This window comes from Lemur catta, chromosome 18 (genome assembly GCF_020740605.2).
Source record: "Lemur catta isolate mLemCat1 chromosome 18, mLemCat1.pri, whole genome shotgun sequence".
Taxonomy (NCBI): domain Eukaryota; kingdom Metazoa; phylum Chordata; class Mammalia; order Primates; family Lemuridae; genus Lemur; species Lemur catta.
This window is the reverse complement of record NC_059145.1, coordinates 35,723,848-35,746,135: the sequence shown is the minus strand read 5'-3', so window position 1 is coordinate 35,746,135 and position 22,288 is coordinate 35,723,848. Positions and strand designations below refer to the sequence as shown.

Here is a 22,288-nt window from a genome sequence, read left to right as displayed (position 1 = left end):
ATCAAAACAGCCTTTAAAAATGCCATCTAGACTGGGCGAGGTCGCTCACACCAGTAATCCTAGCACTTTGGGAGGCCAAGATGGGAGGCCAGGAGTTAGAAACCAACCTGAGCAAGAGCGAGACTCTGTCTCTACAAAAAATAGAAAAGTTAGTTGAGCATGGTAGTGTACACCTGTAGTCCCAGCTACCTGAAAGGCTAAGGCAGGAGGATCACTTGAGCCCAGGACTTTGAGGTTGCAGTGAGCTATGATGATGCCACTGCACTCTAGCCCAGGAGACAGAGCAAGACCCTGTCTCAAAAAAAAAAAAAAAAAAAAAGGCATCCATACATCATACATACTATGTATGTAAGTAACTATACCCCGAATCCCAGAACAACACTGATTCCTCAAAGAACAAAAAAACCAAATGTGAACTCTGGTTACTACAGTGAAAATGCCCACGCAGGTAAGGAAGAGCTTGTAGAAGACTGTTCTTAACCTCCTGGGTCCCACATCCCTTTTGAGAATCTAATGGAAAAACAGAGATTAGCAGACTCCCAAAAGATCTTCTGACCCTTGGTTTTGAAGGGATCTAAACTCTACAAAGTATAGAGTAAAAAACATCTTAGTTTTCAAATAGATAAACATGGTTTTGTTTTGCCAAAGGTGAGTGAGCTTTGTTTTCTCCAGACAGCAGCATGTTAGGAGGCTGGCTGCCGTTCCTCCTCCCGTCTCTGCTGGTGGTCACGTGGGTGCTGGTGGCCGGGATCTATCTAATGTGGAGGCATGGTAAGCACTGTAATTTTTAAAAAATATCTTAATGAGGAAATAATATTAAAAAAATTATTTTTCTTCCCAAGCCACCTGTAACAGATAAATTTTTTTAAAGGAGGTTCCTCTAGAGGCAATCACATGTTGGCATTTCCCAGAGTTAGACAGCATTTATTTAGTGCCTTTCAGTGTTCCCACAGACTGACAGGATAATGACTGGATTACAGCTGCCAGGTTAAAGCAGTCAGGACTTCCAGACCTGGTGACTATCACCTGTTTTATTTTTACCACTGAGGTAACTATAAGTACTGAAATGGGCAAAAGAGGAATGGTAACAAATTGCACTTTACCTGTGACAGGTACTCTATGCTAGTTCCTAATTTTTAAAAATAGCTTTTCTGAGGTGTAAGAAAAACATTCTTGGATTCATATACAGTTAACCCTTAAACAGCACGGGTTTGAACCACATGGGTCCACTTATATGTGAATTTTTTTCAGTAAATATATTAATATTAGAAAGTTTTGGAGAGTTGCAACAATTTGAAATAGACAAACTGCATAGCCTATAAATATTGAAAAAATTTTAAAAAGGTTAGGTATGTCATGAATGCATAAAATATATGTAGATATTAATCTATTTTATCATTCACTACCATAAAATACTCATAAATCTATTATAAAAAGCAAAAATTTAACAAAACTTATGTACACAGACTGTACATGGCACCATTCACAGCTGAGAGAAATGTAAACAAAGATGCGGTATTACCTGCATAAAATTAACTGCAGTACACACTGTTCTACTGTAATAATTTCATAGCCACCTCCTGTTGCTATTATAGTGAGCTCAAGTGTTGTGTCTGCTTAAAACACCATGTGATGCTAATCCTCTCCATGTGAGCAGTTCATCTGTCCAGCAAATTGCATATCACAGTAAAAAGTTTGATCTCCAGTGGTCCTTGCATATTTTTCATGTTTAATGCAAACTGTAAACCTTGAATAACACCCTGGAACCCATACCAAGTGCCACTAGTGATTCTAGAAGTGCTGCCAAGAAGCAGAGAAAAGTCATGACATTACAAGAAAAAGGTGAAATGCCTGATATGTATCATAGATTAAGGCCTGCAACTGCAGTTGCCCACCATTTCAAGATAATGAATCCAGCATAAATAAGGACCATTGTTTAAAAAAAAAAAGGAAAGAAAAAGAAATTAGTCAAGCTGTGGTGCCAGCAGGTGTGAAAATCTTGCACTTTTTGTGAAATATCTTCTTATCTGGTATTGAAAACGCAGCTTTTAGGTGGGTGCGAAATTGCTATAAGAAAGGCCTACTATAGATTCTAATATGATTTGAGAAAAAGCAAAGTCATTATAAGACAACTTAAGGCAAAAGGAAGGTGAAGGTTCTAAAGCTGGAGAATTTCATTCCAGCAAAGGATGTTTGATAATTTTAGAAAGAAGTTTGGGTCAAAAAAATGTCAAGATAAGGCTGGGCGCGTTGGCTCATGCCTGTAATCCTAGCACTCTGGGAGGCGGAGGCGAGAGGATCGTTTGAGCTCAGGAGTTCGAGACCAGCCTGAGCAACAGCGAGACCCCATTTCTACTAAAAATAGAAAGAAATTATATGGACAACTAAAAATATATATAGAAAAAATTAGCTGGGCATGGTGGCGCATGCTGTAGTCCCAGCTACTTGGGAGGCTGAGGCAGGAGGATCGCTTGGGCCCAGGAGTTTGAGGTTGCTGTGAGCTATGCTGATGCCACGGCACTCTAGCCTGGGCAACAGGGACTCTGTCTCAAAAAAAAAAAAAAAAAAGTCAAGGTAACAGATGCAGGTTCTGCCAACCAAGAGGCAACAGAGAAGTTCCCAGACACCATTAAGAAAAATCACTGAGGAGAAAGAGTATCTTCCTGAACGGTTTTTAATGCAGACAAAAGTAACCTATTCTGGAAAAAAAAAATATGCTACAGAGAACATTTATTAGTAAGGAAGAGAAGTGAGCACCAGGATTTAAGGAAGGAAGGAAGACACTAACTCTATTATTTTGCACAAATGCAGTCACAGTCAGGTTTGTGATCAGGACTGCCTTTATCTATAAAGCTGCTACCCCGAGCCTTGAAGGGAAAAGATAAACACTGACTGCCAGTCTTTTGGTGGTACAACAAGGCCTGGATGACAAAAACCCTTTTTCTAGGTTGGTTCCATCAGTGCTTTGTCTCTGAAGTCAAGTCAGGAAGTGCCTGGCCAGTAAGGGACGGCCTTTTAAAGTTCTTTTGATATTGTAAAATGCCCCTGGCCACGCAGGACCCCACGAGTTCAACACCAAAGGCATCAAAGTGGTCTACCTGCCTGCAAACACAGTGTTTCTAATTCCGCCTCTAGATCAGGGGGCCATAGGGACCTTTAAGGCTCATTACACACAGCACTCTATGGAAAGGATTGTCAACACTGTGGAAGACAGCCCCGACAGAGAGAACACCATGAAGGTCTGGAAGGATTACACCACTAAAGATGCCACTGTTGTTACACTAAAAGCTGTGAAAGCCATCAGGCCAGGAACAATAAATTTCTGCTGAAGAAAACTCTGTCCAGATGTTATGCATGACTTTATAGGATTTACGACAGAGTCAATCAAGGAAATCATGAAAGGGCTTATGGATATGGCAGAAAAGGTGGGGGCAGGGAAGTGAAAGATTTCAAGATACGGGTGTTGGAGACATTTAAGAGCTAACAGACACCACACCAGAGGAAGTAACGGAAGACGACCTGACGGAGATGAGTGCTTCTGAACCAGTGCCAGACAGTAAGAAGACGACGCAGAGGAAACAGCGAGAAAACAAACTGACATCAGTCTGGCAGAAGGGTTCCAATTATTCAAGACTGCTTTTGACTTTTTTTACAACATGGACCCTTCTGTGATACAGGCACTGAGACTAAAACAAATGGTAGAAGGAATGATACCTCATAGAAACACTTCTAGAGAAATGGGAAAGCAAAAAGGCCATAAATTATGATGTATGATGCATTTCCATAAAGTTCCCCTGAGTGTGCCTGCCTCTCCTTCCACCTCCTCCACCTCTTCTGCTTCTGCCACCCTAGACAGCAAGACCAACCCCTTGTCTGCCTCCTCCTATTCAGCCTACTCAACATGAGGAGGATGAAGACCTTTATGATGATCCATTTCCACTTAATAAATATATTTTCTCATTATTTCAATAACCTTTTTCTCTAGCTTTATCATAAGAACACAGAATATATATGATATACAAAGTATGCATTAATCAACTGTTTATGTTATTGGTAAGTCAGCAGTAGGCTATTAGTAGTAAGGTTTTGGGGGAGCCAGGAGTTACTGTGGATTTTCAACTGCATGGGGGAGCTGGTACTCCTGACCCCTGCATTGCTCAAGCATCACCTGTACTCTCTAAGGTCTTTGCCAACTCTGAAACATTAAGTATTTGCATACAGAAGTCAGTATTTATATAGGTACACAGCTAGAGGCAGAATGATTAAAAACCTGCTTTTCTCTACATGTAGAAAAGGAAATATAAATGCACTTTCAGTCATTTGTGACAATGTAGATAGAATAAGATTAACTCCATGTTCTAAGCTAAGAAAGCTATGTGGCATTTTTACCTCAAAAATACTTATATTTAGGGGATGTTGTTTGACCTGTATTAATTAAAGTAGTTTCATACAGAGTTTCTGTTTTATGACACTGTACAGGACAGAATTCTAGGTAAGTTTCAGGGGCTGAAATGGGGTACCACTTGACTTTATGGAAATATAAAGAAACTCTACCACCTGCAGGTAGAAGACGGTACAAACAATTACTGAGTTAACTCCAAGTGTCATATGAAGTGCAGAGGTCAGATGTCCGTGTTTACATAGAGCATTAAAAATACTGAATTTATAACTACCCGCCTTAAACAAAGTACCTTAAACCTAAACAGTTTCTATGAATTTATTTGAAAAGATAAGGCTTGAATAAGAGGACTTATTTCTATGGTTTAACACATTAACTGCCATGTGAGTTATATTTAAATCATGCTAGTTTTGAGCCTGCGGCCTTGAGAAGGACGTGGAACTCACACGTCTCTTCACCTTGGGAGTGGTGTGAACTATTTTTCAAGTTATATATAACTCACACACAGAAAACAATAAAAAATGACAAATTTTTCATTAAATTAGAAAGGATCATTTTGTTTTAGAAGTTTTTATTCTATTTTCGTAATAAAACACCGCGGCCCCAAGGAAAATATTTTTTTGTGTGGCAGTCAGTGTGTTAAGGATCAGTGTGTTTCCGGGGATATGTTCGAAAGGAACATCAGGGATGTTTTCTTGTTAGGCAATAACAAGATGCCTGGTGCTCAGGTGACATTCTCTAGCAAGGGAACAATTGTCAGTGATGCTTTACACAGAGCAGAAGCTTGCTGTTTGTTGTTCACAGATAACAAATGCTTTTCTTCCCTCTACAGAAAGGATCAAGACCACTTCCTTTTCTGCTACCACGTTACTACCCACCACTAAGGTTCTTGTGGTTTACCCATCTGAAGTATGTTTCCATCATACAGTTTGTTACTTCACTGAATTTCTTCAAAACCATTGCAGAAGTGAGGTCATCCTTGAAAAGTGGCAGAAAAAGAAAATAGCAGAGATGGGTCCAGTGCAGTGGCTTACCACTCAGAAGCAAGCAGCAGATAAAGTAATCTTCCTTCTTTCCAATGACGTCAACACCGCGTGTGACAGTACCTGTGGCAAGAGCGAGGACAGCCTCAGTGAGAACTCTCAAGACCTGTTCCCCCTTGCCTTTAACCTTTTCTGCAGTGACCTAAGAAGCCACACTCACCTGCGCAAATATGTGGTGGTGTACTTTAGAGAGGCTGGTACCAAAGACGATTACAGTGCTCTCAGTGTCTGCCCCCAGTACCACCTCATGAAGGATGCCACCACTTTCTGCTCAGAACTTCTCCATGTCAAGCAGCATGTGTCAGTGGGGAAAAGGTCACAAGCCTGCCACAATGGCTGCTTTTCCTTGTAGCCCACCCATGAGAAGCAAAGAGACCTTGAAGCCTTCCTTCAGGATCATCACAGAAAAAGCATTTGTGATGATCCTAAAGTATACTCTACAGCCTGGAAGTGGTCTACTAGTTAAAACATTTTATGCCAATAAAATTCTTGTTACAAATATTGCCAATCACTGTAGCATTAAGCATTTAAACTAAATTCATAATTATAAAACTAAATCATTTTTATACCTACAAATCAAAAATAGTTATAATTGAAAACTATGACCATTCTGAAAATGCAACAATAAAGCATCTTCCAACCAAATGTCCAGTCTTGGTAGTGCATGCATTGCATTGCAGGTAGTACTGTTTGGCTCTGTAATAGTCCAAGTTTAATTAATGAATACTAAATTTAAGAAGCCCTCACTAATTCACTCAGCCCCTTAAGTGAAAAATCTATTACATGTAAAAATCTTTATTTTCAAGATACCAAAACTAGGGAATAAAAAAGCTGAACCCATCTTTACTGACCAGATGATCTAGTGTATGTGTAACCACTTGTATTATCTGGTATTTGCACAAGACCTTCCCTCTCCAAACTAGATTCATGTCCTGTCTCTTGTACAGGTAACTTTTAACATGAACACCAACATATATTACCTGTAAACCTGCTATCTACTTTTGCCCAAAGTTACCTATTAACTCTCAGAGTTGTCAGAGTTTCTTGGTTCTTATGTAATTTTTCATGTTCAAAATATAAATAATTCTTAAGTTGAAAGTTAGCCCTCTTGAAGTAATCTTTTATAAATGAGTTACTGTAATGGTTTGCTTAAATAAAAAACAGAAACCACCACAGAATTACAGAACATAGAGATATATGGTATTTTAAAAAAGTCTTCCCAATTTCTAATTTTTCTAAAAGGATCTTTTTATTAATGCAGAGGGCACATTATATTAATATTAGCATATATCTCTTTCTGGGAATGCTTATTTCACAGTACAATACTGCATCTGTTCTGGAATGTGGATCAGTTTCAGATGGACGACTTAAAATAAAAACCAAAACAAGCACAAAGTGCAAACTCAGCATGTCCAGTTTCACAAGCGGATACTTAGTAACGGCTGAGGCATTATTTAATGTGGTAAAACTCAATTATTTGTTATGATCAGTTTTCACAGTGCTTATAAGTGCTGATAACAGAAGATGGACATGGCTTAGGTAAAAAATTTGATCAGAAACTAACTTCCTTTGAATCAACATCTACCAGTTATAACAGCAGTATGCTGAAAGGTGAAAAACTGTTATAAACAGAAATACATTACCATGCTTTTGAAAATAGGTAGCCAATACTAAATTATGTTGAAATAGCCCAGGAATATAAATAAAAACCAATAATCTATGCTTTCATTAAAAAATTTTAAAAATAAGTAAAAACATACAATTTTCAAACTGAAGCCCCATATCCCAAATAGTATTAACAAGTTAAAATTATTTTGTTAAACTGGTGGACTCTCGCTTGTTTCTGACCTACTCAGCAGTTATAGATAGTATTCCTATTCACAAAAAATGCTCCAGTACCAGCATTTCTCCACATCCAAAGACTTTTTCCTATATTCCATTCTTACTTCCATCTCTTCTCTGTCCCTGCTCTTGTCTTTGCCCCAGTCTCAGCCGTCTCCAGTCTTGATAAGCGAGACGGTGGAAGCAGATGCCTGGCAGCAAGTGGCAGGAATCAGCATCCTCTGGTCCTCCCAGGTCTCTGAGCTCCTGGGCTGTGCTCATTGACTGGCTCCTGTCTCTGGATAATGAATGGCTCACCAGGGCCTGGGCACCGGCGCTAGTAGCTACTTGTACTACATTTTGATCGGGATGCTTACAGGTGAAGGTCAGCTGATCTCATTGAATATAATGAACTCCAAAAGCTCTCAGCTGGTTCTTCAGGCAAAGAAAAACTAAGGGCCTGATGATTAGGTCAGTAGTAATTACAGCAGTCACCTTGTTTATCTGACAACACAAGCTAACAACTCTAAATGATACCTACATCATTTCTATTTGGCTTTAGGAAGGAAACAAGATTTTCAGCTTTTGTTCTGTTTGGGCCAAATAACTGGGGTTTTTTCCCCAAAATTCACCCAGTCAGCCCAACCTTAAATCTTTACCTCTAGAAATCTAGACTTGAGTGGGTCCCATTCTTTTTTGTAACCCAACAGAAAAACAAAAGCCCCCAAACTTTTCTTTTTCCTATTTGGGATTCCAAGAGGACACATGAGTCACATTGTAGGTGCACGTAACTCAGACAACTTTAGATTCTAACTGCTATAAAAGAGGGAAGATCGCATGACCAGAGAGCTCTCACAAGTCAGAGGCTACCCCTCGTGGCTGCATGAGCCTGCCTGCTGATGACACTCAGAAGTCAACTTAAATGAAGGGCTCCACCGTGTGAGAACATTCAACACCAATATTTTACATTACTGGGGAGTTCATTAGACCCTGAGAAAAGGGCAAGAGAGTTTACAACTGAGAAGTTCTTATTTATTCCCAAATGTCTTGACTACAAAAGCAGCTTATAATTTCAAACCAATGTCATGCCCTCCACATGAATTTGAAATTCATTTACTTTCCATGAAACTTAAGCATCTAGATCAATGAATTAAAATATACATATTCTGTAAGAGGCTTTTATACCAAGAGGCTTGTTTCTGGTCTTCAACAGTGACTTTTCCTCCCCATTTCACCATACGAAAGCAGCCCGCTCTCGTAACATGCGGACACCAAAGCGCTGCCACTCTCGCTGATAAATCCACAGTTCCTGTGTTGTATCCAGACAAGCCAGCACTGCCCCTCCTTTCCACGCAATGAGCCTGGGATCCATGTCCTAGAAAGGTGATAAAGGTATTTCAGCCTAAACAGACAAGACATATATTATACTTAATCATGTACTTGAATTTCAATGCTAGAAAACCCCTGCTGAGCCAATACCTAGCAGGCCAAGTTTTCAAACTGCATTAAAGATAGCAGGACTCATAGCTACAGACATCCTTCTGTTTCAACTGACAAGAAAACTTTTAAATTTTTATTACTGAAGATGCTACCATTCACTACTATTCCACAAATAGTCAAGGTCCTGTAGGCAGAAACATATATAAAGAAATAACTTATTTTAAAGTTTGAATAGAATAAATACATCCTCACAATCCCTCCCTCAGGATTAAAAAGAAGTAACATTTTCAGGAATTATGAGATTTAATAAAATACAGATACAATCTATTTCTAAATTCCTGGGTTTATCTTTCTTTTCAAGATAGTTTAAGCCATAAGATCCTTAAAAATCATCTGGTCCAGGGATCCTTGATATAAAAGAAAGACTAAAATGGAGCTGTTCTGGTTGGCAGGGCAGAGATCGGGCAGTCTTCCCCCGGCCCCACCTGGTCCTGAAGGTGGAAGCCAGGCATGCTATCGTGGGGGGCACGGCGGGGAAGAGAAGCAGGAATCCAGGCCCCTTAGGCCAGAGCTTCCACCATGTATGTGACCTGCTGAAAGTAGTTCTTCCACTTGCCCCAAGCCCTCAAGAACTCCCCAGACATGAGCCCATGCCCCCTGGATTTGATCTGTCCACAGACAACATTACAATTAGAAATAATCAGTGCTGGTTTCATTTGCATACAGTCCAACTTGCACCATGAAACAACATACCTTAGGCCTTGTGATCACTTCCACATTTTCAATAATTCGCCTGAATGAAGGTGGCATTTTATTGAGAATTCTGTGCTGCAGAAACTCTTGAGCTTTATGAAACATCAAACCACCTCCCACCACTAGGATGGAGCTGTACATCTTCTTTTTGGTATCATCAGATGCTGAAAAGACAGTGATATTCCTTCCACACCTTTTCTCCACACCCCCAACTCTAGGCTAAGCCACCATCATCTCTTGCTTGGTCAACTGCAATAGCCTTCTCAAAGATCTCCCTCCAACCACCCTCAACCCTGCAGCCAGAGGAACCTGGCAAAATGCAAATGTGAGCACGCTGCCACTCTACACCTGCTACTCACAGGATTAAGACAAAATCTTTAAGGAGGCCCACAAAATCCAGTGTGAAGGTGTGGGGTGGTCCTCACCCACTTCTCCAGCCTTATCCCCACACCCTGCTTCCCAGACACACTGGCCTCCATAGGCTTCCTCCTCTGCCTGGAACACCACTAACTCCCCTCACACAAAGGTCTCTCTCAAGGGGCTTGTCCTTAAGGAATGCTTCCCTGCCTCCTTCCCTCCATACCTCTCCCCAGGAAGTAAAGATCCCTTACTAACTCCCTCAATCAGAAGCTCTCAGTCAGTACCCTTTAGCTCAACTTTGTTGCATCTTTCTTAGTTGTAATTTCACATTTGTGTAATAATTAGCCTTATTTTGGTCTCCTCCACCAGGCGATATGCTCAGTGAGGCTAAGAACCAATTCTATTTCATTACTGTATTCCCAACACCTGCCAATGCAGGCGCAGAGTAGCTGTTTGGTAGTTTTTCAACAAACATGCTACACTGCACAACTATACCCTAGGCTAAGCCAATTCATCTGATTGCTAGCTCATTTAATTGCCATCTCCCAGTCTCCCAATGTGCTTACAACAGCAGTCTATGCTGTGAAGGATGGCTTTATCCAGGCCCAGGGCTTTCCCTTCAAACAGTGAGATGGCAGTCTTCCTGGACATCAGTGCAGTGAGGGCCTCCTCAGAATCGTTGCCAGCCATCAGGCAGTCTCCCTGGGAGGACCCCAACTCCACCTCCTGGGAATGGAGTCTTTCTGGAAGATCAGAGGACTGGCCACGAAGATCTCCTTCAAATCCAATAGGTTTGGATGCAGACTTTCGGTCAGCAGTAGCTTTTGCAGACTAAAATCAATCAAAAAGACAGTCAAGTAGATGGTATGACTACAGTAGAACACTGTTGATATTGTCTAGCTAGACCCTACCCCGCCGTACCCTACTTCTACATACTACTATAAAACAAAAGCCACCATAGTATATAACAACTGCTTAGCACCCATTCCCAGACAACTTGGGAATAAGAGGTGGTGTATAGAAGATGAGGATGCTCTGACAATTCCAAAGCAGTCTGGCAGGCACAGTAGGTCTCTCAGAACCTTTTTATCACTGGTTGGATTTTAAAATTGAAATGTCAATACAGATGGACTTTCTTCCCCTTAAACTGAGTTTTTAAGTGGAATATTCAGGGGGCTTCACGGGCCAGTGGCTATTATGGAATCCTTATTTTCAGATCCTATCTCTCCACTTCATGCTTGCTTTTGGGGCAGGAATAAGACTAGAAAAGTCTATTCTCCATCACAAGTTGCTGCTGTTTCATCAGGAGAACAGAGCTCTGTTTGTGCCCTTGCACCAGTGCACCAGACATCCTAATACTCGGATCAGCTGTCGACAAAGGAATTCAGCTCTTCGCCTATGCCACACATCTTTCACATAATTAAAAAATAGGTGATATTTACTGAAAATACTACTGGATATTGAGAAGTAGATAGTGTAAGTAAATAATATATGCCAAAAGGAAAGTGTCTTCATTAAGTTAGCTTTTAAATATAAGGACTGGCGATTGGAAAATTAGGTTAATGTCTCAACAGAGAAATCTGTCATCCAGATTGTAAATTCAGACCTCCATGCTTCTCCACGTCTAAAAGCAGCATCAGTGTTAGTATGCTGGAAGACTGTAATGATTGCCATGATCTATTAACTCTGGCAGAACTTCTCTGTCAGGGACAAAACTGTCCTCCTCTCCCACCAGAATGGCTATGGACCTGTTCTTGCTTGCTCTGAGTGGCCAGAAGGTACTGCTCGTCGTGAGGGTCCTCGGGATCGCCCTGGGATCTGTGCTGCAAAGTCGTCATCTTCTGTCCCACAATTCCAAAAGTTGCTGGGTAAAACAAAGCCATTGGAGCCTGTGCATAGAAGGAAAAGAGTGATCAACAAAAGATATTCCCTCCTGAAAAAACACATCCCACTATATTTTATTTTTCCAAAAACAAAACTGGCAGATCAGAGTCTGTAAGTCAGATAGGGCAGCACTCTCTTTGCAGGGTGGCATCATTTCTTCAGTGCACAACAGGCCAGGACTCACTCACCATCCAAATAAATGGGTGACATGACACCATATGAGAGAAATCTCACAAGCAAGTGTAAAGTAAGTGCCTCATTACCTAGTTTATAATTTCGTAATAAGAATGGGGCCACTCGTGCTTGCTTCAGCAGCACATACACTAAAAAACTGGAATGATACAAAGAAGATCAGCATGGCCCATGCTCTTAAAAAAAAAAAAAAAAGAATGGGGCCTCTCTAACAACTCCTTACACAGCAGCTAAGATGTTCCTCATATCTGTTCTAATCTGTTCCCTGTGAGTGGCTTAAATGTTGGTTTGGTGGCAAATCTACAACCAGTTTACATTCTGACCTCACGATGTTTCCAGCAAGTCTTTATTATCAGTTTGACTGAACCTATGTGGTTCTCTTTCTAACCATGGAAATATATACCCATATGTTACCTGCAGTTTTTCATCTCCTAATCGAAACTGGTAAAGTAGGGCAGGAGAATCTGGATGTCGAATCTGAAACTCATGGTCCTGAAGCCCAGAGATGTCCTGATTCCAGGAAAAGATGCTGTCAGTGAATCAGTAAGAATGCATGTAAACTCTTCAAATTATGCTCAAGCCTCTCCATCATCTAAATATCACCTATAAAAAGCCAACCCTACAATTTTTTTTTTCTAGAGACAGAGTCTCACTCTGTTGCCCAGGCTGGAGTGCAGTGGCACCATCATAGCTCACAGTAGCCTCAAACTCCTGGACTCAAGGGATCCTCCTGAGTAGCTAGGACTATAGGTGTGCACTGCCACATGCCAGCTAATTTTTGTTCTTATTTTTTGTAGAGATAGGGTCTCACTACTATTGCCCAGGCTAGTCTCGAACTCTTGGCCTCAAGTGATCCTCCTGCCATGGCCTCCCAAAGTGTGGGATTACGGGTGTGAGCCAACATGCCCAGCCCACCCTACAATTTTTTAACACTCTCAGTGTAATTTAATAAAACAAGAGTTCAATTATTGCTTCCCTATTTAATATTTCTGAAATTTCCACTGTCTGCATTTTTTGCTTTTTTCATTGTCAATATGTATTAATATAACCAATGACCCAAATCAATAAGCAAATTCCCTCAATAACTGGGAAATTTATAGTGTCTTTAAGTTTCTCAACATTTTTAAAATTTAGAATTATATTACCTGAAAAAAGTAAAAAAAAAAAAAAGTCTGAAACAAAAAGTAAAAAAGGTCACAATCCATATGTAACAATGATTAAATACTGACTGTTCTTAATACTAAGAAAGTACTTCGAATTAACATTTAATAACAATTACATGCTGTACCTATATATTTACCCACTATATTCATTACACCTAAAAGTTTATCTTCATACTTTATCAGAATGATCAGACTCCTAGAGAGAGACATTTGCTTAACTCTTTCCTAAAAAAACAAGCTGTGTTTTCCAGCGCCTGAGACACATCTTTGCCACTCTGACCTTACCAAAAAGCTCTCAGTCCTTAAGAGCTTCAGCTTCAAGGATTTACTAACTTGAGTTGAAAGGGTAGCATAATATTGTTAACTTTTTTTAGGTATCTTTTTTAAGTTTTTCCTAGAAACAAAAATAATCAGCAATATTGATTTTGCTCCTACCTGATCTAAATGACAAAAAGTTTCTTTAAGGTGCTGCAGAAGAAGGCAGTCCATTTTATTTGTTAACTGGCATTCTCTGTAAGGGAATCCAGCTCGCTGCATTAGCCAGTAAAAACATCTTGACACATCGGATCCCCCATATGCCAGACAGAGCCTAAAGTTCAGAGAAAAGGGCAGATGGTTAATCTGTTGCTTAAGAAGGTACAAAGGGTGTTTCAAGAACTCCAGTAGGCACAGTGGAACATAGTAAGTTTCAAGAAAAGCTTAGAGAAAACTATCCACTAACTGAAGGTTTCTACAATTTGGAAAGACCACTGCTATATTATTTTAGTGGTAGGAATCCTGGGTCTAGCATTTTCTCCACACTTTGAGAATAACTGACAATTAGATAATTCAAACAATGGACGAGCCAAAATAACTCATACTGGGTTTTAGAATGCATTTTAACTCGGGGTGGGAGGTAGCAGAATAACTTTTTCATAGACAGTTTGGGTCCTCTTTGAAATCTGTTTCTATACCTTGAGATTCAAACTACCTAATGTGGGGAACAGGAAAAATTAAAGCATCCTCAAGAAGCAGGAAGAAGCCATCACAGGATCACAAAATGCTGCAGAGAAACTACAGTTGCACTACCTGAGTGTGCTTACTTGTGTCAGGCTTGCCCCAGGAAGGACAAGCAGCAAATCTGCTCCTGATAGTTATTAACTTGTGTATCATCATAAAGTTACTCATCACTCCCTAAGCACCATTATGACAAGAAAGGCAGATACTCTAGCTAGCTAGAGAATTCACACCTGAAGAAAATCTATTTTCTCCCACATGACTCACCTAACTAAAGCTTTGCTGTGAGGGTATGATTAGTATCTCTATGCTAAACCACAGTGAAAGACATGAAGCTAATGTTTTCTAATACCAGCACACAACACATATCAGGATTTTCAGGAGCTGCTGATGTAAATCCCTATTAGAAAGTTCCAATGGGAAGGGTAAAATTGTGTTTTACCCTGGCTAGAATTTGTACTTCCACAATCTTGCTGGTTTCCCGTGCAGACTTTTGAACACACAATTTCTTGTGATTTCTAACTTGTGATGATTTATAGTTGAAAAGACTGTGAGGCAAATGCCAACTCCCAAGTTCCTTACCGAGTATTCCTATGAGACACTCCATCCTCCACACAGCAGACACTTGTCTTCTGGTCCCCAACATCTACAATACAAGTGCTGCTTAAGCCACTTCCAAAGGTGGCACACACAGACTCCTGATGGACCACAATTCCTGAAGAAAAAAAAAAAAAAGGCAGAGAAGTAATCAGCTGTGAAGCAGTAAAGATCCTAAAACAAATAATCAGCTAAAGTCAGGAGCCTGGAACCACTGGGCAAGAGTCTCAGCAATGCTGATCCTTTCAGGATAAGCATTTAAATAAATCAGTCAATTAGATGAACTTTGTCATTGAAAAAGAGAAATAAATCCACTTAAAGTCGGTTTCACTGGAAATCAAACATACCTGAAAAACCCATCTTCATCAGTATCATATTCACTAGTTCTTTCACATGCTGTTTATTATAGATGTCAGGAATTAGCAAGATACATCTATAATACTAAAAAGAAGAAAAAGATAAAAGGGTTAACACTCAAGTCTCGTCAAGTCAAATTTCACCATACTTGTCATTAGAAAGGATTCCCTTCAAAGGAGTAGCACCTGTGGTTAAAGACCCAGCATACCAGCTCAAAGATCTGTGCTATCCTTCGAGTTTTATGAAGAAACAGAAAACGCTAATTTTTTCCCTCTTAGAATCATTTAAAATTTATGAAAGGAAAAATAAAACAATGGATATATTTGAGTAAGGTCCAGAAAGAAGGCACAAACAAACATAAGAAAGCTTAGTGATTTCAGAGCAGTAGAGAGGCACAATGAAACAGAGTCAGAAAAAGAGCACCAGAAGGGAATTAAGTGAAGAAGAAAAGATATCCTCCTCAGGCCTAAGAATGCTTCAAGAAGGATACTATATTACAAATGACTCAGTAATGTGTACTTTTATTGACCAGGAATCTTAAAGGCAATCCAAATAACCAAGAATTTTAGCTTACCTTTAAATCTTTCAGTGGGATTTCCAGGTATTTTTGTATTGCATGAGACCATATTACTTCAATATCTGCCAGAACAGCTGTAAGGGAGCCCCCAGGGCCTGAGTGAATGTTTAACTGGCCTCTCCTGATAGGCCAGTGAATATTATAACAGTCCAGTGGATTCACATACAAGGCCTAGAAAAGGAGGGGAGGGAGATGAGGGCATTGTTAAAACTCTTTTCTCAGGGTTTTCTGGATTCATATTCAAAAATCTAGGCCAGAAATTATCACTAACATTAGCTGACTGTTCCAAATGCTGAGAGTGAGGTATCTAACATTTCAGAAGTCAGTGTAGATGTACGGTCCTCAATGTAGGGTTATGGAATGCTAGGAAACAACTAGAACTGAGTGGTAAAGTAAGTGAATTTTAGGAGGATCAGGTTTCTCTTCTCCCATTTCATTGTGAAGAAGTTTCCTACCTCTTCTCCTACCAAATACTCAGGGTGATGAGACGTGTTTGTCCACTTATTTCCAGAACAGTGATCTAAAATTGCAGGTCGCATCTGCTTATTGTAGGAGCGTGCCTGAAAAGAAAGATCATCAGAAAATTATGTGATACAAGGAAAGGAGGGTGGGCAGTACAAGAGTCTCCTTTTCTCCTCTCTCTCCCAGACCAGATACAATGGCAAATTTTATCACAAATCCAAGATATTTGGCAAAATATTGACTGGTCGAAAAAGTGTTCTCTTGTCCTCTTCCACAATCTTGATTTTTCACATAATTTTAACACCTAGGCTGTGATTCACAGCCAGTTCAAAATTAACACTATACTCTGCCTGAAGTTGAACACAAATTTATACATAGTCCAGACTCATGTCCATTCCTAATAGTATTGGTTAACCACATTAAATTGAAGAATGCTGTAAGAATATAGCTTCCCACCAAGATCCTCGAATTATATACTCTCAGGTAAAGTGTACATTTTCATCAACTTGCCTTAAGAAATACCACCTCATAAATTATTTGGCCTGCTTAAGCATTTGTGACACTGATTCAGGTATTCTGTATATAGTTACGGAAGGTTTGTCTTCCTTTTTAAGGAAATCTCATCTTATTATTTGCATATTTGATATAAGAAGAACATGTGAATGGCATTATAATAGTGGTAGTAAAAGAATAAATCTGAAGAGTTGACTGAACCTGTTCAGGGGAAACAGGAATCCGCCTTGTACCATTTGACATCTTTTTAGACCATATTGCTTGATCCACCATTTTAAGGCCATTTTGTCTTTGTTCATTACTTTCAGGTTTCTGGAGGGAAAAAGATGAGCAGTATAAAGGACTGAGCGAAGAGAGAAAGCAATCTGGCAAACTATTAATACTTACTTAACCCATCATTAGGAAACATTCCCTCATCAACAAGTAGCATTTTCTTAATATTTGTTATATTACAATTTTGTAACAATGTCACATTCAATATATTTTGATTAGTATTTGAGTTATTGTGATATTATAAAGAAAACATTCATAAATATCTTTGTAGAAGTCTTACTTTGTCTTTTGATTTACAGTCCTTAAATTTATTCCATGAAGTAGAATGATATGATCCAAAGACATACAATGAATTATAGTCTCTTAGATTGGCAAGTTATATTTAAGCTTACAACTGGACTTAAGTACAGTCTGCTAGTTGTGCTAAAAGATGGAAACTTAAGGTTTACTATTAGAATTACAGAAACTGTAAGTTCCTGAAACTATCCTTGAGTTAAAAGTTGAAAGGTAAAAGTGGATTATGATGCAATATACAGATTTAACACCTATCACTAAAAATTTTCCTGATAATTACCATCTACAAAATAAGATAAAGTAAATGCTTACTATAAGGAAACATTTTTTTTGCCTTAAAATTACAGTTTGATCTAAGATTGTAATAAGTGCTTATTACAGCAGTTCCATTTACTAATAGATTTAAAACATGAGTTTGATTGAAACTGTAAGTATGTGGAAGAGAAGATATGGCTGCCAGTTAACAAAGACCTGAACATATCATTTTATTGTTAAGTGAGCGACAATTCTATGTCTTCCATTAAAGATCACCTTCATCAATACCCAATTCACCCTGATGGATTTACTCTTGTTACAAATAATTCTTTACAATCTAAGATTACTAGCTCTGATGAAAAATGGTATTTGTAACCCTGAATGATATTATTTTACAACACCATAAAGTTAGGAAGATATTATTCAAGACTCCCAGGTACACTTGAGTGTCTAAGCCTACCAGGAAAATAACCTGGGCCTTTCTCCCTAGCTCCTCCATTTCTAACTTACATTTAGTCCCTCCCTTAGGAGCCAATTGTCCTTGTACAGGGGCTGCCCTTGTTGTTTGTGTCTTCGTGCAATGACATGAGGAATGCTGGCAGGAAGTGTGTCGGTGGCTCGACCAATCCTTAAAGTTGTTGAACCTGGATGTATGACAACAATGAAGTTGCTCTGGATTTGCTGTAAATATAAAACATAGGCATGTGACCTTAGTAAAAAATATGCAAATAACAAATTACATAACATACAGGTAACAAGTTAAACTAAAAAGTTAGTTTCCCATAATAACTATTAGACTCAAAGGTATTCAGTAAAGGGAGTTTTTTTGAGAGGTATCCAATTACTCCTCTCTACCTGAACACAAATTCATTTTGTATCTCTGTGTTCCCTCAGTCTGACTCATGGTACATAGCTCAACAGATATTTGTTTTGGCCGGGCACAGTGGCTCACGTCTGTAATCCTAGCACTTTGGGAAACCGGGATGGGAGGATCGCTTGAGCTCAGGAGTTCGAGACCAGCCTGAGCAAAAGTGAGACCCCCGTCTCTACTAAAAATAGAAAAATCAGCTGAGTGTCATGGCACCTGCCTATGTAGTCTCAGCTACTTGGGAGGCTGAGGCAGGAGGAACACTTGAGCCCAGGAGTCTGAGGTTGCTGTGAGCTAGGCTGACATCATGGTACTCTACTCAGGGCAACAGAGTGAGACTCTGTCTCAAAAACAACCAAAACAAATATTTGTTTAAATGAATAAAACCAAAATTATCCAATGCAAATTAACATATATAAGTACTGAGCATTTATGTGCCAGGCACTGTGAGTACAATGGAGACCAGGACAAAGTCCCTACTATCAGAGAACTTTCCATTTACTAAGGAAAACAGTTAAACATGGACTAAAAGAATGTGAAGAATTCTATGTCCTGGGTTCCATAAATATGAGTCACTTAAAGACATTTGTGGAAACAAACAAACAAAAAAATTTCCAATACAGAATCTCCAGGGAGAGCCTAGGAACTAGCAATGTAATTACACCTAACGGGTGCAGTGTGCACTTGTAGCTTTGACTTGGGCGGTGCAAAGGCAATTTATGTGATCAAAGTGTTTGTACCCCCGTAATATTCTGAAATAAGAAAAAAAAAAAGCTCCTCAAGTGATGAATACGATCACTTGGGTTTGATAACCATTGCTTAAAAGGGCCAGGAAGAAACTCATGGAAGGTTAGAATTATTACTTTGTAATGTTGGAAACTAAGGCTTTACACATTAACCACTTCAGAATATGTTCATAAACTGTATGTTGGTCATTGAAAACACTTTACTCTTGTTGGTTCTGGGCTACTTACTTGATCTTGCAAAAGCTTGGGGTTAAAAAGCCAGAGTTCACAATTCTATCCTTGTAAGTCAGAAAAATTTGTGACATTTCACAATCCATTTTTGGGAGATGGTGAACAAGAACTGACAAAGCAGTACAAATCCAGAACAGCGGAGTGATGACTGTGGGCTTTACTTTTACACGAAAATTGGTTTAGCTCCATAATTTTACAGGGGGCAGAATCTCAATTACTTGGGAGAACCTTTACCACGTAAACTTACTGAGGGGCCCAGAGTTTTGGTAGGGAGGAGAAGGGACTCTCACAATGCCTCTGACAACAGGGATCCCTCTATTGAGAACCACAACTCCAGCCTGACTCCTTAGCACCTACTCTACCTGCCCTCGAACTACATTCGTGTCTTCTAAGCATGCCACCATTTGAAACATTTCCATGCTTGCCAATAAGATGAAGTCTAAAAACTCCAAGATCAAGACCCTGTCTACTTCTCTAGCCTCACTCTAGAACCACCTCCTTTTCAGTCTCTTTAATTCTCTCAATCCAGATTTCTCTTGATTTCTGACTTGCTGATTTCAGAGCCTTCCCATACACACTTTCCTTTTCCTGCAGTGTTCCTTCTCCCTGCTAAATCTTACTACTCCTTTCAGGTCTGAAGTTAAGTGTCATCAGACTAGGTTTGCTGGTCCCCCTGCAATACAATCTTACAGCATTCCTTCTTTTCATAACTCTTGTCACTGTTATAATTATTTGTCTGCCCTCCCAACACACAATAAACTTCCAGTGTGAATGAACCACTTCTGTCTTGTTCACTACTCTATGCCCGCACATGGTGCACAGGAGCTTGGAAGGTATTCGTTGAATGATGATGGCATCACTCTAACGTGCCAAGCTGTTGAGCAGTACTTCCCAAGCTTTTGTGTGCTGTGGCGGAGAAGATCTGTCCAACAGACTGGGGTAAACAGATGAGGCTACCTGCCATCAGGGATCCCTGCACCTCACTAGTGGCACACAGGGTATGGCACACTGATTAGGAAACTCCAGGATAGTAAATGGGGTTTCCCAAAGTATGGACAAATATTTTTTAATAATTATGTTATTTATTTTATGTATTAGGAAAAAAAAAACCTAGCCAGTATATCCCATACATCATTTTCTGGATATTACTGCTTAAGGTAAGACTGAGTAAACTAGTTATTAGGCAAACAGTACAGCTGCCACATAGGATCTGGAAAAACCAAAGGGTGTTGTACAACTGACTGAAATGTGACTGAAGGAAATGTTGCTATAGTGGTTAAAGGTCCAGGCTCTGGATTCACAGATCTGGCTGCAAATTCAGACTGCCGCTTCCTTGGTCTGGATGAATTTCCTACCTCATGGCTATCATGAGGATTAGAGGAGCTAATCATGTAGCTCAGAGCCTGCCACCAGAAGGACTGAAGGCACACTAGCTCTGAATGCAGGAAAGCCTTCCAAAGTTCTTCAGTGTCTTCAGAAGCAGCCAGACTCTTCAGCTTACATGACCCTCATGACACAGTTCCCACTAAGATCTCCAGTCCTACCCCTTGACTCCAGACATCCTGATCTACCAGCTGTGCCTCCAACACCACATCCTCTTGGCCCAAGTCTCTTGCACACTGTTCTCCCTCCATGAGATTACCCCGCTCCATGAGATTTCTCCCTCCCTAGCTAGCTCCTAATCTTCAGGTCTTGGTACAGAGGCTACTTCCTTTGAAGAAACTGTCCCTGTCAGTGCTGGAGAAGGTACCCGCGGTGTGTGCCCAATATTCTGCACTAGCCCATTCCACACCATGCTGAGCTCTGTTGCCACACCCCCAACTGTGAGCTCTCCCTTCCCAATGCCCAACCCTGGAAGAAACCTAGAAGGTAGAACCAGCAAAGCCTTCACAGACCATCCAGTCTGCCCGCCCCCTTGATGAGATGGGTGGAGAAACCAGGTCTGTGCAACAGTAATAACCATTCTGAGACCTCACCACCTGCCAGACACTGTGCTATGTACTTCACAGCTGCCCTACCAGTGAGGTATTATCCTTAATCCATCCATGGGCGAGGAAGCTGGCTCAGAGACGGCCCACGTGCAATTCTGAGCATTCAATGCCTCCTTACTTCTTCTGCGAGTTGTACATTGCTTCTGTCCGTTTTCCTATGGGAATGTTCATGTCTGATTTACTGATCAGTAAGGCGTGGTGGGGGTGGGCCATGCGTATAAGTATAAATAAAGGCCTTTTACCTGCCATCCTACTGCAAATTTTTTCTAGTTTCACTTAATCTTGTTCTGTTTTTGACACACACGCTCTTAAAGTCTATTCAGACAAACGTCTACCTTTTCGTTGCTTTTAAGCTTATTTTGACTTCCATTACCTGATATTTCCTTAACAATGGGAAAAGCCTGAACTTCGAACTCGACCCCTTAACAAACACAGGCTGACGCTCCCTTTGAGCCAGCCTGGTGCTAACTCTATCTGCGACCATTTAAACCTCACAGCACGTGGGACGGAGGTGGTATCACCGTCGTCGGTTTACGGCCGGGGGAGCTGGGGCTCAGGGCCGGGCCGAGCACACACAGCCAGCCTCCGGGCGGGCGGGACGCCGGGGCCCCGCAGACCCCCCGCCGGGCCCTGCCGCGCTCCCTCGCCCCCGACACTCGGGCGCACAACGACCGGGGGCGGGGAAGACCACCCATACGCACCACCCACCAGGGGTTGGGGCCTGCAAGGTAGAGGCCCGACCCAGCCCGACGGCCGCCAGGCCTTGGTCCCCGCTCGGCCCCCGCCTAGGCCCGGAAGCGAGGACTAAGGCTACGGTGCGGGGGTCCCAACCCTGACCCGCGTCTGGCGCCCCACCTCCTGCAGCGACTCCGGCACCAGCGCGGGCACGATGGGCCGCTTCACGCCGCGCTGCTCCTTCTCCTTCTCCCCGCCCTTCTCTTTCCCATTCTCCGCGTCTCCCTTCTCAGCCTGGGTCATCTTGGCGCCGACTTCCACCAGCCTCTCACCTCGGTGCCTCAGCGGCGACGGCCAGGTGGAACCAGCGCGCAGGCGCACGGCCGGCTGCCCACAGT

At 40.9% G+C, this 22,288-nt stretch overlaps 2 protein-coding genes across 7 annotated transcripts in view; one reads left to right on the top strand and one right to left on the bottom strand.

The window, feature by feature from the left end:
• The window catches only part of IL17RB (interleukin 17 receptor B), a 17,028-nt gene extending 10,941 nt beyond the window's left edge, over positions 1-6,087 (top strand). For all 4 annotated transcript variants that reach the window (XM_045529888.1, XM_045529890.1, XM_045529889.1 and 1 more), the window contains 2 exons: positions 673-771; positions 5,232-6,087. In XM_045529888.1, the coding sequence (XP_045385844.1) occupies positions 673-771; positions 5,232-5,794 (662 nt within the window). In that variant the 3' untranslated portion in view covers positions 5,795-6,087. The remainder of the gene's footprint in view (positions 1-672; positions 772-5,231) is intronic.
• Positions 5,351-22,288, bottom strand: ACTR8 (actin related protein 8). Of its 3 annotated transcripts, none has more exons than XM_045529886.1 (14): positions 22,071-22,288; positions 17,890-18,060; positions 16,759-16,869; positions 16,038-16,142; positions 15,580-15,753; positions 14,996-15,089; positions 14,634-14,766; positions 13,491-13,644; positions 12,307-12,402; positions 11,565-11,705; positions 10,383-10,647; positions 9,457-9,620; positions 8,449-8,638; positions 5,351-5,505 (listed from the first exon to the last, which is right to left on the bottom strand). In XM_045529886.1, exons 1-13 carry the CDS (start codon positions 22,191-22,193, stop codon positions 8,495-8,497), a joined length of 1,875 nt encoding a protein of 624 aa, XP_045385842.1. In that variant the 5' UTR covers positions 22,194-22,288; the 3' UTR covers positions 5,351-5,505; positions 8,449-8,494. The 3 variants fall into 3 exon arrangements, with proteins under 3 accessions (XP_045385842.1, XP_045385843.1, XP_045385841.1); XM_045529887.1 differs by having other exon boundaries at positions 22,223-22,278; XM_045529885.1 differs by lacking the exon at positions 5,351-5,505 and having other exon boundaries at positions 8,274-8,638; positions 22,071-22,283.